Genomic DNA, 19955 nt, shown 5'->3' with positions numbered 1-19955 from the left:
AGTCTATCAACATAAGTGTGTACATATATATTAATGTGTGTACATATTATATAATATAATGGATGTATAATTAATAATTAATATAATTATATATTAAAAGTATGTGAAAGTTCGACTCCGACCTTGTTTACTCCTTCAAGTTTTGTAATCATTCAGAAATATCAAGCAGCTAAAATGTGCCAAACACGGATACGTTTGGAGAGTGTTTTGCATTTTTCCCATCATGCATTGTAATGTATTTAAATGGGAGTAACTTAGAATTTTGTATGGTGTTTTTTTACATCTACAAAGTTCAGTGACCATGACTGTTGACTTTTTGTGTTGGTTGCATTTTGTTGTTGTTGCGCCATGACTAGGGTAGGTTGTTTGGATTGGGCCATATATAAAAATGCTGTGCTGTGTACACCTCAAAGTGCAATTCATGGTAAATAACCTGCATTACTCACATTGTTCAGAAGAATGTGGCAAACCTTGAGCAATTATATTGTCAGATATTTAAAATGTATTGTTTTGTTGTGGCGCTATGACTAGGGAAGGTTGTTTGGATTGGGTCATATATCAAAAAACACTTCAAAGTGCAATTCACGGTCAATAATCTTAATCACTCACATTGTTCACAAACTTTCTGCACTGATATTGCCCGGCTCATTGTGCCAGACTCTGAAAAGCAGGGAGTTCTGTGTTAGTATTGTCGTAGTCCTTTTGTATGTCCAATGATCCATATTGCTTCTCAAGCACAGCCAGTACTCTGCCTTGGACTGAGTCCACTTGTTCTGCGGGGCAGTACTCATCCAAACTGGATCTGAAACACATAAGACAGGTTAACAAACATTAACATTTTTACCAGGAGCTAAGTTTGTGATGTCAACTTTATGTTAGCAACTGTGAGCCCTGGGAAAAAAATGATGGGAGTCCGCAGACTTGGAGAACTTATTCCATCGACAGAAAGTCAAGATTTGAAGATGTAATGACAGCCATCATTACCTGACTGGGCAGATGTTTTCTTCAGGCAGTCGTCTTCATAAATCTCATTGGAACCAAAACCAAACCAAAGTCCCAGCATCATCACCTTGCATTCATCCAGTCATCCATAGTCCACCATTGATTTTCTTTAGTCCATTGGAACCTTGTTTTTTTACTGTTTAGGTGTCAATGACCACTTTTGCTTGAAGTTTTCTGATGTTTTCCTTGGTGTACCACATTTGTACCTGGTCCAGACTTTAGACACAGCTGACTGTGAACAATCAACACCTCTTGCAACATTGCGTGATGATTTACCTTCTTGAAGAAGTTTGATAATCCTCTCTCATCTCTCGTGCTGGAGCCATGATTCATGTCAATCCACCTGCTGCAACAGCGCTCCAAAGGAGGGTTCACACTTTTTTTCCCCTCAGAATTGAGTGATTCCAATATTTTCACTGTGCTTGGTCTAAAAAGGAAACTGTAACTAACATAATTTATATTCTCGTGTGTTTCTTAAAGTCAGAAAGTTGCCATTTTAAAGGCCTACTGAAATGAAATGTTGTTATTTAAACGGGGATAGCAGATCCGTTCTATGTGTCGTACTTGATCATTTCGCGATATTGCCATATTTTTGCTGAAAGGATTTAGTAGAGAACATCGACGAAAAAGTTCGCAACTTTTGGTCGCTGATAAAAAAGCCTTGCCTGTACCGGAAGTAGCGTGACGTCACAGGTTGAAAGGCTCCTCACATTTCCCCATTGTTTACACCAGCAGCGAGAGCGATTCGGACCGAGAAAGCGACGATTACCCCATTAATTTCAGCGAGGATGAAAGATTCGTGGATGAGGAACGTGAGAGTGAAGGACTAGAGTGCAGTGCAGGACGTATCTTTTTTCGCTCTGACCGTAACTTAGGTACAAGCTGGCTCATTGGATTCCACCCTTTCTCCTTTTTCTATTGTGGATCACGGATTTGTATTTTAAACCACCTCGGATACTATATCCTCTTGAAAATGAGAGTCGAGAACGCGAAATGGACATTTACAGTGACTTTTATCTCCACGACAATACATCGGCGAAGCACTTTAGCTACGGAGCTAACGTGATAGCATCAGGCTTAACTGCAGATAGAAACAAAAGAAATAAACCCCTGACTGGAAGGATAGACAGAAAATCAACAAAACTATTAAACCATGGACATGTAACTACACGGTTAATGCTGTACCGCCTGGCGAAGCCTAGCAATGCTGTTGCTAACGTTGCCATTGAAGCTAACTTAGCTAACTTAGCTACGGGACCTCGACAGAGCGATGCTAAAAACATTAGCTATCCACCTACGCCAGCCAGCCCTCATCTGCTCATCAACACCCGTGCTCACCTGCGTTCCAGCAATCGACGGAGCGACGAAGGACTTCACCCGATCATCGATCAGCGTCGGATAGCGCGTCTGCTATCCAAGTCAAAGTCCTCCTGGCTGTGTTGCTGCAGCCAGCCGCATAATACACCGATTCCACCTACAGCTTTCTTCTTTGCAGTCTTCATTGTTCATTAAACAAATTGCAAAAGATTCACCAACACAGATGTCCAGAATACTGTGGAATTTTGAGATGAAAACCGAGTTTTTTGTATTGGATACAATGGTGTCCGAATACTTCCGTATCAACCATTGACGTCACGCGCATACGTCATCATACATAGACGTTTTCATCCGGAAGTTTCGCGGGAAATTTAAAATTGCACTTTATAAGTTAACCCGGCTGTATTGGCATGTGTTGCAATGTTAAGATTTCATCATTGATATATAAACTATCAGACTGCGTGGTCGGTAGTAGTGGCTTTCAGTAGGCCTTTAAAGGGGAACTACACTTTTTTGGGGTATTTTGCCTATTGTTCACAATCATTATGAAAGACATGACGACAGATGGATTTTTTTCAATGTCTTCTAAATATTAAATAAATAAAAATCCACAAACCCAAAGGGAGGTCTTCTATTTTGCCCATGAAATCCAATAAATACCCATTCAAAAAGCGCCAACAAAACTCCACTTACATTTGCTGTCATGAATATTGACAAGGATTAGTGATATTGTTATTATAAGCGCTAACGCAGACAAACTATTTTTAGCAGCGCCGTGATCAGCATGTGTACAACTTCCACATGATCGACTGGTGAGGTGTTTCCTCGCGTCCTTGCTCCCTGGAAGTTTATTCTAGATCATAAATCGTGCCTCTCACCTGGATAGTAGAAGGATGAGGACATACTTAGACAAGTTGGTAGACTTTGACGGTCAATTTATACCCGGAAATGGCGAGAACGACACAAAAAGACGCTTGGTTCCAACTCCCTTTTTAGGAGGATTATGAGTGATTCTTCATCTAAACAGGAATATATGAACATCCTAGCAGTCGGCATCCTAATGACAGCACACCTTGTACAGTAAGTGATGTTTTATTATGATTGTTGGCTAGTCCACTTACAGCAAACCCAAAGGGAGGTCCTCTATTTTGCCCATAAAATCCAATAAATACCCATTCAAAAAGCGCCAACAATACTCCATTTACATTTGGTGTCATGAATATTGCAGTGTTTCCCACACATTCATTTATTTGTGGCGGCCCACCACGAAAGAATTACGTCCGCCACAAATAAAAATAAAAAGTTTTTTTTTTGTTTTTTTGTCCTGTTTCCGACTGTGGCAGGACACCTCTGCCTCTGTTTCACTTTATGTTGCTGGTAAATAATATGGTTGTAGTAGTAGGCTAAAGTTAAATTATTTAGTATGCACTAATTAAAGGGGCAGAGCTTTAAGAGACATTTTAGCTTTTATAATTTACAATTTATACCCGGAAATGTTGAGAACGACACGAAAAAGACGCTTGGTTCCAACCCCCTTTTTAGGAGGATTATGAGTGATTCTTCATCTAAACGGGAATATATGAACATCATAGCAGTCGGCATCCTAATGACAGCAGACCTTGTACAGTAAGTGATGTTTTATTATGTTTGTTGGCTCTCATGAAGTCAGCAGTGAATATATTATGTGACTGGGCCGGCACGCTGTTTGTATGGAGGAAAAGCGGACGTGACGACAGGTTGTAGAGGACGCTAACGGCAGTGCCTTTAAGGCACGCCCCCAATATTGTTGTCCGGGTGGAAATCGGGACAAATTCGGAAGAATGGTTGCCCACGGGAGATTTCCGGGAGGGGCACTGAAAATCGGGAGGGTTGGCAAGTATGCTAATTGGTAATGACAGGATCTACACCAGGGGTGTCCAAAGTGCGGCCCGGGGGCCATTTTTTAACGGCCCCACTGCACATTTTAAAAATACGATGAAAAAATAAAAAACATAAAAAGTGGTATAAAAGAGCAAACAGGTGAAATGTAACAAGAAAATGTTGCATTATTTACTCTAATAACACAAAGCTGCCATGCAGGCTGTTTCTTTCTTTAAAAAATAATAATGAATCAAAATCAATGTCATTATGAATTATTGACCTATTCAAGGCTCCAATTACTTCACATTAAATATTCCACTTTGAGATATTTTGGGGGGGAAAATGTTGCATATTTTTTGGTTGCCATTTAAAAAACAACATTTTTTAAAGAAGGGCCTAAAACGAACAAACAAAACACATAAACAACAATAAAACTTCTAATTGACGGATAGATCTGAAGTTGATCTCGAGACTATTGTGGTAAAAGATAAAAAAAATGTTGGATTTATTTTTTTAAACTTTACTGAGCAGTACCCTTTTGGATCCCCAATCATTTTAGTGGGTCATTGCTCAAAAAAATAATGAATTAAAATCAATGTTGTTATGAGTTATTGACCTTTTTAAGGCTCCAATTATTATATGATCTCAAATATTCCACTTAAAAATTTTATTTGGGGAAAATATTGCATATTTTGTGTTTTTTTCCATAAAAAACAGGGTTTTCCTTGACAAAAATGGCATACAACTTAAATCTTTAAAAGCGTTTTATTGACAGATAGACCTAATGTTGATCTAGAGATTTAAACCTTGAATAATAATAATAATAATAATAATAATACTGAATAATGACACATTTGTAATATTTTTTTTGACCAAAACCTTTTGGGGTCCCCGGGATCAAGCCTGAGTGGAGGCCTAAATGTATCTTTTTTATACATATATTGTATTGGTTTTTAAAATAAAAAATATCAAAATGGCCCCCGCTTGCTTTGATTTTTCAGTGTGCGGCCCTCAGTGGAAAAATTTTGGACACCCCTGATCTACACTGTAGATATACGCTACCGTTCAAAAGTTTGGGGTCACATTGAAATGTCCTTATTTTTGGAGGAAAAGCACTGTACTTTTCAATGAAGATAACTTTAAACTAGTCTTAACTTTAAAGAAATACACTCTATACATTGCTAATGTGGTAAATGACTATTCTAGCTGCAAATGTCTGTTTTTTGGTGCAATATCTACATAGGTGTATAGAGGCCCATTTCCAGAAACTATCAGTCCAGTGTTCTAATGGTACAATGTGTTTGCTCATTGGCTCAGAAGGCTAATTGATGATTAGAAAACCCTTGTGCAATCATGTTCACACATCTGAAAACAGTTTAGCTCGTTACAGAAGCTACAAAACTGACCTTCCTTTGAGCAGATTGAGTTTCTGGAGCATCACATTTGTGGGGTCAATTAATCGCTCAAAATGGCCAGAAAAAGAGAACTTTCTTCTGAAACGCGACAGTCTATTCTTGTTCTTAGAAATGTAAGCTATTCCACAAAATTGTTTGGGTGACCCCAAACTTTTGAACGGTAGTGTAGATGTAAAGTGGTAAAGGAATGGCTAACTCAGGCTAGAATTAAGGTTATAGAATGGCCTTCCCAAAGTCCTGACTTAAACGTGTGGACAATGCCGAAGAAACAAGTGTTTTCCAACCTTTTTTGAGCCGAGGCGCATTTTTTTCCATTGAAAACCAGCAGAAATCATTAAAAAATGAAACTCGGTAGACATTAAAAAGTCGTTGTCGCAATTGTTGGATTTAAAAAAATTTTTTTTAAATTTATTTCAGGCAATGACATAAAAAAGTACAAAGTTGACAACACATAATAATATAAATTAATATAGTGCAAAAGGTAATGTACAGTATGTAATGCATGATTGTCCAGTTTTGCCTGAAAGGGAGTAGGAAGAAGATAACTTATTTAATCCCGTACTATACATTACCTTTTGCACTATATTCATTTATATTATTATGTGTTGTCAACTTTGTACTTTTTTATGTCATTGCCTGAAATAAATAAATAAAATAAAAAAAATAAAAAAACATCCTAGCAGTCGGCATCCTAATGACAGCAGACCTTGTACAGTAAGTGATGTTTTATTATGTTTGTTGGCTCTCATGAAGTCTGCAGTGAGTAATAATCGGTGATGAAGAAAGAAAAAAATGTGAATGTTGTGATGCGTTTTTGAAATCAAATTAAAGTGATCAAAATACGTAAATATTAAATGTTATTATAAATGTTACTACATAACATATTACATCGTGTATATAAAACCCTAATGAAGGTGTTTGGATGTTTTTTCAGGGCTTTATAGGCAGAATTGAGCGACTCCTAGAGGCTACATCAGTGTTTCCCACACATTCATTTATTTGTGGCGGCCCGCCACGAAAGAATTACGTCCGCCAAAAATATTTTAAAAAATGAAAAAAAATTTTTTTTTTTTTTTTTTTTTAAATTTTTTTTTTGTCCTGTCCAGCTTCACAGGCAAATCATATAGTTGATGTAGATGCCCATATAGGCTGTTCAGATTTACTTTACAAAAGAGAAGTGTAGGATACTTCTCTTGTTGCCTTATTTGTATTTGACTTTATTAAATATATTTCTATTAGAAACACAACATGTGTATATAACAAAGGGTGCAAAGTCTGCAGGCAGTAGGAAACACATGGTTAAGTGTAGGGAGTAAAACTGATGGCAGTCTAAAGTTCAAGATTTTTGGAGCTTTTTGTTCAGTGAATCAGATGTTTGATGAAGCTCTGTGTCTATCTACCACCACTACTGTTTTCTGTTTATTTGTTACTGACTGTGGCAGGACACCTCTGCCTCTGTTTCACTTTATGTTGCTGGTAAATAATATGGTTGTAGTAGTAGGATAAAGTTCAATTATTTAGTATGCACTAATTAAAGGGGCAGAGCTTTAAGAGACATTTTAGCTTTTATATTTTTATAAGATATATTTTTTGTAAGAACCACAATTAATAAATATATTTCAGTGAATAACTTATTGTTCAAATCTGTATATAAATATCTACATAGTGTTGTAATTATATTGTAAAATGGATGGATGGATGGACGTTTAAAACAAAACTGTTATTATTAATTAGTAAGTATACATTTTTTGAGCCTTTTTAGAGAAAATCATTTCATTGTAGTAAATTATGCAAATTACTCAATGATGTCTTGGTGACCACGCCCATAGCCACGCCCCCACCGCCACAGGTATCTTGGCAGTTTATGGGAAACACTGTACATTGTAAGTGGACTTTTGATCACATTTATTTTATAGTTAGAATGCATCAAAAAATATATCCATCGTCATAATGATTGTGAACGATCGGCAAAATTCCCCCCCAAAAAGTGCAGTTGCCCTTTCAAATGACTATAGTTTAGTGTTATGTCTGTTATGTTTTTGTTCTTCAAAATTAAAATGAACTCCAAGTCTGCTGACTACATCACTTTTTATCCAGGGCTTGTGTTCTCCACTTGACACGGTGGTTTACCTGGACATGGTCACCAGGGTGGGCTTGGGCAGGTGCGCCAGGAACAGTTGCACGGCCGACACGAGCCGGTCGATCTCGTCATCGGAGCTGATATGGTGAGGCAACTCGGACGAGTCGCAGGTTAAACCGGCCTGATGCACCTGAGTGGGAAAACAGACCGATAAAGTACTGTTACTCAAGACCGAGGCGAGGGAGTGACCGATGGAAGGCAGGGAGATCAACTTGACGGTTTAGGGGCCACATTTCCAGAAAGCTAAAGACCGGGGGACCAGACTTCTCCCTCCACTATTACTCTTATTTTGTAGACCTTTGATTTTGGTCTTTTTATTTTGTCAAAGTTACATTTATTGTAGTAATATTTTGGATAAATTGCCTGTTATGACATACTACAGTTGTAGTACCAGTACCATCAAAAACAGCTACTTAATGAGTGAGATCTTTTTCTCCTTGCTTTCTGTCACCTTCTGCATACCTCAGTGTTTCCCACACATTCATTTATTTGTGGCGGCCCGCCACGAAAGAATTACGTCCGCCACAAATAAATAAATATTTTTTTTGTCCTGTCCAGCTTCTCAGGCAAATCATATAGTTGATGTAGATGCCCATATAGGCTGTTCAGATTTACTCTACAAAAGAGAAGTGTAGGATACTTCTCTTGTTGCCTTATTAAAAAATGGCGGCGCATGGCGATGGCGATGCTGCGGCTTTGCTAACGCTCTTGGGAGTGTAGAGCGATTTGGCAAAAAACACCCGTCATTTCTGTCAATTTCATGGCTGGCTCAAAGCGTGAACACTCTGTGATCACATACGACCGACAGACAATTCTGGATGTGGATGGATCGGGTCGTTATAGACTGAAAGATGCATGTACGGTGGACCTCCTCGCTAGCATGGGAATACTTCGTGGGCTACATCGAGCGGCCTTTGTAGCAGCGGAGTCAAGTGCTAGCGGTGACCGCCAATAGAGACGACGTAAGCGGTGCGAGCGGAAGCAGAAGCGGGGATGCCGAGCTGGGCTAACAACAAAGAGAAAAGCTAACCAAAGAAGCGTGGAGTCTCCGGGTAAGAAGCCATTTAAACTAGAACTAGCCGGCGTCAGGCTGGATAATCCCTGCACACATAGCAATTCTCTTAGAATAAAACACAACTCACATAATGTTTTTTCTTTTGTGACCGTGTCAGAGGCAGACATACATTGTACTGAGGTAGCTAACTATGATGCGTTCAGTTTATCGCAATATCAAGCAAACAATCTGAATATCCCCGTCGTATCAATTCCTAGATATGGTCGAAACTATTTAAAGTGCACTACGCATAATAAACGCAACATTATTAATATTGCTACTTCGGATAATTTCAACAAACAATCCTCAAAACAGCCCACTACCTATAATATGGGCTTTTTAAACATAAGATCATTATCTTCCAAAACGTTATTAGTTAATGAAGTCATTAGAGACAACAAACTTGACGTCGTTGGTCTCGCCGAGACCTGGCTCAAACCAGACGATTTTTTTGCGCTAAATGAGGCATCTCCTACTAACTATACCAATACACATGTTGCCCGACCTCTTAAAAGGGGAGAGGGTGTCGCACTAATATACAATGAAAACTATAATCTTACACCTAACCTAAATAATAAATATAACTCGTTTGAGGTGCTCACTTTGAGGTTTGTCACACCGCTGCCTCTCCACCTGGCTGTTATCTACCGCCCCCCTGGGCCCTATTCGGACTTCATCAGTGAATTCTCAGAGTTTGTTGCTGATCTAGTGACGCACGCCGACAATATAATCATAATGGGGGACTTTAATATCCATATGAATACCCCATCGGACCCTCCATGCGTGGCGCTCCAGACTATAATTGATAGCTGTGGTCTTACACAAATAATAAATGAACCCACGCATCGCAACGGTAATACAATAGATCTAGTGCTTGTCAGGGGTGTCACCACCTCTAAAGTTACGATACTCCCGTACACTAAAGTAATGTCCGATCATTACCTTATAAAATTCGAAGTTCTGACTCATTGTCAACAAACTAATAATAATAATAATAACTACTATAGCAGCCGCAACATTAATGCTGCCACAACGACGACTCTTACTAACCTACTGCCTTCGGTAATGGCACCATTCCCAAATTATGTGGGCTCTATTGATAACCTCACTAACAACTTTAATGACGCCCTGCGCGACACCATTGATAGTGTAGCACCGCTAAAGCTAAAAAGGGCCCCTAAAAGGCGTACCCCATGGTTTACAGAAGAAACTAAAGCCCAGAAATTATCATGTAGAAAGCTGGAACGCAAATGGCGTGCGACTAAACTTGAGGTTTTCCATCAAGCATGGTGTGACAGTTGAATAACTTATAAACGCATGCTTACCTCAGCTAAAGCTAAATATTACTCAAATCTCATCCACCTCAACAAAAATGATCCTAAATTTCTGTTTAGTACAGTAGCATCGCTAACCCAACAAGGGACTCCTCCCAGTAACTCCACCCACTCAGCAGATGACTTTATGAATTTGTTTAATAAGAAAATTGAAGTCATTAGAAAAGAGATTAAAGACAATGCATCTCAGCTACAACTGGGTTCTATTAACACAAATACGACTGTATATACGACGGATACCGCCCTCCAAAATAGTTTCTCTCTCTTTGATGAAATAACATTGGAGGAATTGTCAAAATGTGTAAATGGGACAAAACAAACAACATGTTTACTTGACCCAATTCCTGGGAAACTTATCAAGGAGCTTTTTGTATTATTAGGTCCATCAGTGTTAAATATTATAAACTTATCACTTTCCTCTGGCACTGTTCCCCTAGCATTCAAAAAAGCGGTTATTCATCCTCTACTCAAAAGACCTAACCTCGATCCTGATCTCCTGGTAAACTACCGGCCGGTGTCCCACCTTCCGTTTATCTCGAAAATCCTTGAAAAAATTGTAGCACAGCAGCTAAATGAACACTTAGCATCTAACAATCTCTGTGAACCTTTTCAATCCGGTTTCAGGGCAAATCACTCTACGGAGACAGCCCTCGCAAAAATGACTAATGATCTATTGCTAACGATGGATTCTGATGCGTCATCTATGTTGCTGCTTCTTGATCTTAGCGCCGCTTTCGATACTGTTGATCATAATATTTTATTAGAGCGTATCAAAACGCGTATTGGGATGTCAGACTTAGCCTTATCTTGGTTTAACTCTTATCTTACTGACAGGATGCAGTGTGTCTCCCATAACAATGTGACCTCGGACTATGTTAAGGTAACGTGCGGAGTTCCCCAGGGTTCGGTTCTTGGCCCTGCACTCTTTAGTATTTACATGCTGCCGCTAGGTGACATCATACGCAAATACGGTGTTAGCTTTCACTGTTATGCTGATGACACCCAACTCTACATGCCCCTAAAGCTGACCAACACGCCGGATTGTAGTCAGCTGGAGGCGTGTCTTAATGAAATTAAACAATGGATGTCCGCTAACTTTTTGCAACTCAACGCTAAGAAAACGGAAATGCTGATTATCGGTCCTGCTCAACACCGACATCTATTTAATAATACCACCTTAACATTTGACAACCAAACAATTAAACAAGGCGACTCGGTAAAGAATGTGGGTATTATCTTCGACCCAACTCTCTCGTTTGAGTCACACATTAAGAGTGTTACTAAAACGGCCTTCTTTCATCTCCGCAATATCGCTAAAATTCGTTCCATTTTGTCCACAAGCGATGCTGAGATCATTATCCATGCGTTCGTTACATCTCGTCTCGATTACTGTAACGTCTTGTTTTCGGGTCTCCCTATGTCTAGCATTAAAAGATTACAGATGGTACAAAATGCGGCTGCTAGACTTTTGACAAAAACAAGAAAGTTTGATCATATTACGCCTATACTGGCTCACTTGCACTGGCTTCCTGTGCACCTAAGATGCGACTTTAAGGTTTCACTACTTACGTATAAAATACTACAGGGTCAAGCTCCTGCCTATCTTGCCGATTGTATTGTACCATATGTCCCGGCAAGAAATCTGCGTTCAAAGAACTCCGGCTTATTAGTGATTCACAGAGCCCAAAAAAAGTCTGCGGGCTATAGAGCGTTTTCTATTCGGGCTCCAATACTATGGAATGCCCTCCCGGTAAAAGTTAGAGATGCTACCTCAGTAGAAGCATTTAAGTCTCATCTTAAAACTCATTTTATACTCTAGCCTTTAAATAGACTCCCTTTTTAGACCAGTTGATCTGCCGTTTCTTTTCTTTTCTTTTCTACTCTGCTCCCAACCGGGGGTGGACCGCTAGCCTGTCCATCAGATGGGGACATCTCTACGCTGCTGACCCGTCTCCACTCGGGATGGTTCCTGCTGGCCCCACTATGGACTGGACTTTCGCTGATGTGTTGGACTTTCACAATATTATGTCAGACCCACTCGACATCCATTGCTTTCGGTCTCCCCTAGAGGGGGGGGGGGGGGTTACCCACATATGCGGTCCTCTCCAAGGTTTCTCATAGTCATTCACATCGACGTCCCACTGGGGTGAGTTTTCCTTGCCCGTATGTGGGCTCTGTACCGAGGATGTCGTTGTGGCTTGTACAGCCCTTTGAGACACTTGTGATTTAGGGCTATATAAATAAACATTGATTGATTGATTGATTGATTATTTGTATTTGACCACTACTGTTTTCTGTTTATTTGTTACTGACTGTGGCAGGACACCTCTGCCTCTGTTTCACATTATGTTGCTGGTAAATAATACGGTTGTAGTAGTAGGCTAAAGTAAAATTATTTAGTATGCACTAATTAAAGGGGCAGAGCTTTAAGAGACATTTTAGCTTTTATATTTTATAAGATATATTTTTTGTAAGAACCACAATTAATAAATATATTTCAGTGAATAACTTATTGTTTAAATCTGTATATAAATATGTACATAAAGTGTTGTAATTATATTGTAAAATGGATGGATGGATGGACGTTTAAAACAAAACTGTTATTATTAATTAGTAAGTATACATTTTTTGAGCCTTTTTAGAGAAAATCATATTTTGTAGTAAATTATGCAAATTACTCGATGATGTGCCCATAGCCACGCCCCCACCGCCACAGGTATCTTGGCAGTTTATGGGAAACACTGTACCTGGTCTCTTTCTTCACGACCACCTTGTGTACTACTTACTACCTCGTTAACTACTGCCATGTTTATTATTACCTAGTTTGTTACTACAAACCCCGTTTCCATATGAGTCGGGAAATTGTGTTAGATGTAAACATAAAAGGAATACAATGATGTGCAAATCCTTTTCAACCCATATTCAATTGAATATGCTACAAAGACAACATATTTGATGTTCGAACTCATAAACTTTATTTTTTTTTCTGCAAATAATAATTAACTTAGAATTTCATGGCTGCAACACGTGCCAAAGTAGTTGGGAAAGGGCATGTTCACCACTGTGTTACATTTCTTTTAACAACACTCAATAAATGATTGGGAACTGAGGAAACTAATTGTTGAAGCTTTGAAAGTGGAATTCTTTCCCATTTTTGTTTTATGTAGAGCTTCAGTCGTTCAACAGTCCGGGGGGTCTCCGCTGTCGTATTTTAGGCTTCATAATGCGCCACACATTTTCGATGGGAGACAGGTCTGGACTGCAGGCGGGCCAGTCTAGTACCCGCACTCTTTTTTTTTACGAAGCCACGCTGTTGTAACACGTGCTGAATGTGGCTTGGCATTGTCTGGCTGAAATAAGCAGGGGCGTCCATGAAAAAGACGGCGCTTAGATGGCAGCATATGTTGTTCCAAAAGCTGTATGTACCTTTCAGCATTAACGGTGCCTTCACAGATGTGTAATTTACCCATGCCTTGGGCACTAATGCACCCCCATACCATCACACATGCTGGCTTTTGAACTTTGCGTCGATAACAGTCTGGATGGTTTGCTTCCCCTTTGGTCAGGATGACACGATGTCGATTATTTCCAAAAACAATTTGAAATGTGGACTCGTCAGACCACAGAACACTTTTCCACTTTGCATGAGTCCATCTTAGATGATCTCGGGCCCAGAGAAGCCGGCGGCGTTTCTGGGTGTTGTTGATAAATGGCTTTGGCTTTGCATAGTAGAGCTTTAATTTGCACTTACAGATGTAGCGACCAACTGTATTTAGTGACAGTGGTTTTCTGAAGTGTTCCTGAGCCCATGTGGTGATATCCTTTAGAGATTGATGTCGGTTTTTGATACAGTGCCATCTGAGGGATCGAAGGTCACGGTCATTCAATGTTGGTTTCCGGCCATGCCGCTTACGTGGAGTGATTTCTCCAGATTCTCAGAACCTTTTGATGATATTATGGACTGTAGATGTTAAAATCCCTAAATTTCTTGCAATTGCACTTTGAGAAACGTTGTTCTTAAACTGTTTGACTATTGGTAAAAAAAATGTTTATCAGTTTGAACATCAAATATGTTGTCTTTGTAGCATATTCAACTGAATATGGGTTGAAAATGATTTGCAAATCATTGTATTCCATTTATATTTACATCTAACACAATTTCGGGGTTTGGTGGTAGCGGGGAGGAGGTGTATATTGTAGCGTCCCGGAAAAGTTAGTGCTGCAAGGGGTTCTGGGTATTTGTTCTGTTGTGTTTATGTTGTGTTACGGTGCGGATGTTCTCCCGAAATGTGTTTGTCATTCTTGTTTGGTGTGGGTTCACAGTGTGGCGCATATTTGTAACAGTGTTAAAGTTGTTTATACAGCCACCCCCAGTGTGACCTGTATGGCTGTTGATCAAGTATGTCTTGCATTCACTTATGTGTGTGTAAAAGCCGCATATATGATGTGACTGGGCCGGCACGCTGTTTGTATGGAGGAAAAGCGGACGTGACGACAGGTTGTAGAGGACGCTAAAGGCAGTGCCTTTAAGGCACGCCCACAATAATGTTGTCCGGGTGGAAATCGGGAGAAATTCGGGAGAATGGTTGCCCCGGGAGATTTCCGGGAGGGGTACTGAAATTCGTGAGTCTCCCGGGAAAATCGGGAGGGTTGGCAAGTGTTGTCATAACGTTTTTAGAATTCTATCGGACATTGTGACTTTTGGTATTAGTGTTCCTGAAAAAAAGGGACCCAAGCACACACACTGTACAGCAGGTTTTTACAGATAAATGTGAATATATTATTTATACACACATACACATTGAAGTTTAAACGACATGAAATAATTGTACTGTCACACATTTTCTTCAAAGAGAAAAGATAATGTTGTGTCATAGTTGACCGTTCTCACCATTTCGTAGTCCGGTTGAGGATTTCTCGACTTCAAACTGGAGACCAGGTGGGCAAAACAGGCCTTTCTGAAAAAGTAAGTTAAGTTAAAGTTAAAGTACCAATGATTGTCAGGTAATGCCGGTAAACAATTAGCTGCGGGCCGCACTTTGGACACCCCTGCATTACAACAACCACAACAACCATATATATATTATTTTTTTCCCAAGATGGCGGCGCGCACAGACGCAGCGGTTTACGGCTCTCCTTTTCAGTGCTCTTTCCTCCTTCTTTTCTTCTTGTTTTTTTTCCTTTTGTGCACCACCTGTACTGCAAACACCCGGTACACCCGCCAGTCACTCTTGGATATCGGGAACTCGCACCAGATATCTGTTTCGAGCGACTTTCACCACGAGCACAACATCCCAGACGACATAGCAAGAGCACCGGGCTCTCTGTGGTTTGTTGTCGGGTCTGGGAGACGGCGCAGACGGAGGAGGGAGAGGAAGCAGAAGCGTGGCCGCAGGTCCGGCGTCTTGCTCAGGCTTAGGAAACAACTCCACAAGCCACCTCTACCGAGCCTGTTCCTCTCCAATGCCAGATCCCTCGTACAGAAGATGGACGACCTGGAGTTACAACTCGCTGGAAACCGCTATGTTAGGGACTGTTGTGCTATGATTATCACCGAAACCTGGCTTCACCCGGAAATACCCGATGCTAGCATGCAGCTAGCCGGCCGCACTCTGCTCCGCCGGGACAGAACTAAGGACTCCGGTAAGAGCAGAGGAGGGGGGCTCTGTATTTACGTGCATGAGAACTGGTGCAACAACGGGACAATCATTGAACAGCACTGTTGCCCGGACGTGGAGTACACGTCTGTTAGATGTCGGCCTTTTTTTCTCCCGAGAGAGCTGTCTGTTGTTATCATCACGGCTGTGTATATTCCACCGGACGCCAAAGTAAACACAGCGCTCTCTCTTCTGCTGAACACCGTCAACGAACAGCAGCGGGCCCACCCCGACGGTATTCATATCATAGCAGGGGATTTTAATAAGGCCAATCTGAAGACTGTACTCCCTAAGTTCTACCAGCACGTGAAGTGTTCTACAAGGGGTAAGAACACACTGGACCACGTGTATACCAACATGAAGCACACGTACAGAGCTACACCCCTCCCCCAGCTTGGACAGTCAGACCATCTTTCCCTCCTGCTCCCCATCAGACGCCAGGCCAGGCCCATCACAAAGACTGTTATGACCTGGCCTGACGATGCACTCCCCAAACTCCAGGACTGCTTCCAACACACAGACTGGGACCTCTTCCAACAACAGGACCTGGAGACAGCCACAGGAACGGTGCTGGACTACATACAGTTCTGCATCGGGAATGTGACTGTGGAAAAAAACATCCGGGTTTACCCCAACAAGAAACCCTGGATGACCAGCCAGATCCGCACACTCCTCAGGGCCCGCGACGCAGCCTTCAGGTCAGGGGACAGGGCACTGTACAGTGCTGCTAGAGCCGACCTGAAGAGAGGGATTCAAAAAGCAAAGGCGGACCACAGGAGGTGCATAGAGTCCCATCTGTCCAGCAATAACTCACGGGAGGTGTGGCGGGGCATTCATGACATCACGAACTACAGAGGCTGCAATGTGACAACTGCAGATCAGAGTGCGACACTGGCAGAGGAGCTTAACTGTTTCTTTGCCAGTTTCGATACCCCCCAGCGACACTCATCTGCTCCAGCCCTGCCCCTGCCCCCACCGGGCTCCGGCACCACTCCACTCCACTCACTGTACAGGAGGACAGTGTCAGACGAGTGCTCCTGGCTGTGAACCCCAGGAAGGCTGCCGGACCAGACGGAGTACCTGGAAAGGTGCTCAGGGCGTGCGCCCACCAGCTCGCTCCCCCCCTCACCAGGATCTTCAACCTCTCCCTGGCTCAGGCAGTCATCCCATCCTGCCTGAAGTCATCTACAATAATCCTGGTGCCGAAGAAGTCTCCCATCACCAGCCTGAATGATTACCGACCAGTGGCCCTCACTCCGGTAATCATGAAGTGCTTCGAGAGACTGGTTCTCCAGCACATCAAGGACCATATCCCTCCAGTCTTTGACCCCCACCAGTTCACATACCGGGCGAACAGATCCACAGAGGACGCCATCGCTGTTGCTCTCCACTCTGCTCTGAACCACCTGGAGCAGCAGCAGAGCTACGTCCGGATGCTCTCTGTGGATTATAGTTCTGCCTTCAATACAATAATCCCGGACAGACTCTGCAATAAACTGGACACTCTTGGCCTCCCCCCTCTCACAAACGCCTGGATAAGGGACTTCCTAACGGACCGACCCCAGAATGTGAGACTTGGCCCCCACCTCTCATCCACCCGCACGCTGAGCATCGGCTCCCCACAGGGCTGTGTGCTGAGCCCCCTCCTCTACTGCCTCTACACCCATGACTGCAGTCCAGCCCACAGTGACAACCTTATCGTCAAGTTCGCTGACGATACCACAGTGGTCGGGCTCATCTCCAGGGGTGACGAGGCTGCCTACAGGGAGGAGGTCCTGAAGCTGACGGCCTGGTCTTCGGAGAACAACCTCGCTCTCAACACCAACAAGACCAGAGAGATCATCGTCGACTTCAGGAGGAGCAGCACAGACCCTGCCCCCCTCTACATCAACGGCGAGCGTGTGGAGGGGGTCAACACCTTCAGGTACCTTGGAGTCCACATCTCCAACGACTTTTCCTGGACAGTCAACACCACAGCAATCATCAAGAAGGCTCAGCAGCGGCTACACTTCCTGAGAGTCCTCGGGAAGTACAACCTGAAGCCTGACCTGCTGCTGACCTTCTACCGCTCGTCCATCGAGAGCCTGCTGACCTACTGTATTACAGTATGGTACGGCAGCTGCACTGCAGCAGACAGGGAGAGACTGCAAAGAGTGGTCAAGACGGCTCAGAAGATCATCGGCCGCCCTCTCCCCTCTCTGATGGAAATCTACACCTCCCGCTGCCTCAACAGAGCCAGTGCCATCATCAAGGACAGCACCCACCCTGGTTCTGACCTGTTCCACCTGCTGCCCTCTGGGAAGCGCTACAGGTGCATTAAAACCAAGATGAACAGGCTAAAGAACATCTTCTTCCCTAGGGCCATAACCACCCTGAACAGTCTTCCCCATTGACCCTCATAACTGCCTTCTCTTCGGTGCAATAACCCATTCCACCAACCACCCTGTCATGTAGATATTCATGTACATATTCATTTCACCCTCTGTATAGAGTGTACATTTGTTTTATCGCACTGTATGGAATGGCCTCAATCTCATTACCCTGCGTAATGACAATAAAGCTGATTCTGATTCTGATTCTGATAAACACTTAAATGTGTAACTGAACATTATTAGTTCCACGCAGGCAGAAGTTTTAGTTCTAGTTCTATAATACACCCCATGGTGCAACCTGGACACATCATCAGTGATTCTCCCGGGGTCACACTAGGTTATGCAGTTACACAATTGTATTATTACTATTATTTTCTTTATTTGTATTTTACTCCTACAGGGGAAAACAACAACAGCAAAAAATTTAAGAAAAAAAAATCATCGTGTAATGACAAAAAGCTGCAATGTTTGAAGTAATAATTCATAATAATATATATATATATTATATATGACTCCGCTTCACTCCTCGTGTTACACAGCAAACAACTATCACATCTTATGCTGTTCGTGGCATCGTTGGTATGTACCCATATTTAATGTTTATAGTACACAATGAGTCATATTTAGCTGTGAAATGTGTGTGTTTTACGATGTTAGACGATCTCTGATTGCATTACCTGTTCATGTCGGCTAACTTTCATTTGTTGTCATCTGCCGCCATCTAGTGGACGTTTTGTTGTACTGTTACTTAAGGCAATTTAAACTGTAGAAAGCATTTTTACTGATATTATTAATCATAGCATATTTTACTGATATTATTAATCATAACAACACATACAGTGGTGTGTGACAAAGTTAAACTTAGATTTATTTCAAATGGAATACTTGATAATCTGTGGTCTGTGTTATGACATTATTAAATTCATTTAATCCATGCATTTACATTTACAATGTATGTGTTTTACAGTTTCACCCTTTCAATTATCAATAAACCTGGCCTCCATCAGTCATATATTATACTAAGCTGACACAATATCTGTTTTTAGCATAAAAAAAATAATTATATCAATATGAACCCCTTTTCAGTATTGCCCTGGTGGAAAAAGTTTGGACACCCCTCAAAGTATCGATATTTTGATTTGAGAGGCGAAATTAGAGCATAAAGATCTGGTATCGGCTGTATCGATATTTCACAATAAATACATTGAAAAGGTTACAGTTAATACACGTGATCGGTATCGGTATCGGCCCGTCTTAGTCCTAGATGATTGGAATCTGCTTCATAAACCCCTGATCGGAACATCCTTAATGAAGTCAGTTAAAAAGAGCTGAATAACTGAGGTTTGATGTAATAAAATGGGTGACAAGAACTTCCTTCAAATGAAAACATAAAAAATAAAAAAAAACCTCACCCCAGTTTGCTGACCCACTGAGCAACAATCTCTTCTGTGTCGTCTTCCAGGAGGTCAGCGAAGGCTGCTTCCAAGTCCTCCAACTGACGTGTCCGCTGGTCCACACACTCGCCCAGCTCCTCCTGGACACACAAGCGTGGACGTCAACACGTCAACAACTTTGACATTTTTCTAAAACCTTCTTGCAACAAGGATAGTCCAGTCTACAAAATGCAAGATTAGAAGGCTAAGCTATCCGAACAACAACGTCACCGTCTCCGATTTGTGTTAGAGTAGTGGTTCTTAACCATTGTTGGGCCCCCCCAAAAAATATCTGGTCCGTTTGGGGCGCAGAGTTACTCTGTTGTAATACACTTTTCCACCACTTGTGGCAGTATTGACAATATCCAGAA

At 41.7% G+C, this 19955-nt stretch overlaps 1 protein-coding gene across 3 annotated transcripts in view; it reads right to left on the bottom strand.

Annotated features, from left to right (window-relative positions):
• Positions 1-581: 581 nt before the first annotated feature.
• The window catches only part of lg14h5orf22 (linkage group 14 C5orf22 homolog), a 46288-nt gene continuing 26914 nt past the window's right edge, over positions 582-19955 (bottom strand). For all 3 annotated transcript variants that reach the window (XM_062069555.1, XM_062069554.1, XM_062069556.1), the window contains 4 exons: positions 19564-19685; positions 15014-15080; positions 7725-7864; positions 582-802 (listed from right to left, as the gene is read on the bottom strand). In XM_062069555.1, the coding sequence (XP_061925539.1) occupies positions 646-802; positions 7725-7864; positions 15014-15080; positions 19564-19685 (486 nt within the window). In that variant the 3' untranslated portion in view covers positions 582-645. The remainder of the gene's footprint in view (positions 803-7724; positions 7865-15013; positions 15081-19563; positions 19686-19955) is intronic.

This window comes from Entelurus aequoreus, linkage group LG14 (assembly GCF_033978785.1).
Source record: "Entelurus aequoreus isolate RoL-2023_Sb linkage group LG14, RoL_Eaeq_v1.1, whole genome shotgun sequence".
Classification (NCBI taxonomy): Eukaryota; Metazoa; Chordata; class Actinopteri; order Syngnathiformes; family Syngnathidae; genus Entelurus; species Entelurus aequoreus.
Note: the sequence above shows the minus strand (reverse complement) of the source record. Positions and strands in the feature narration are given on the sequence as shown.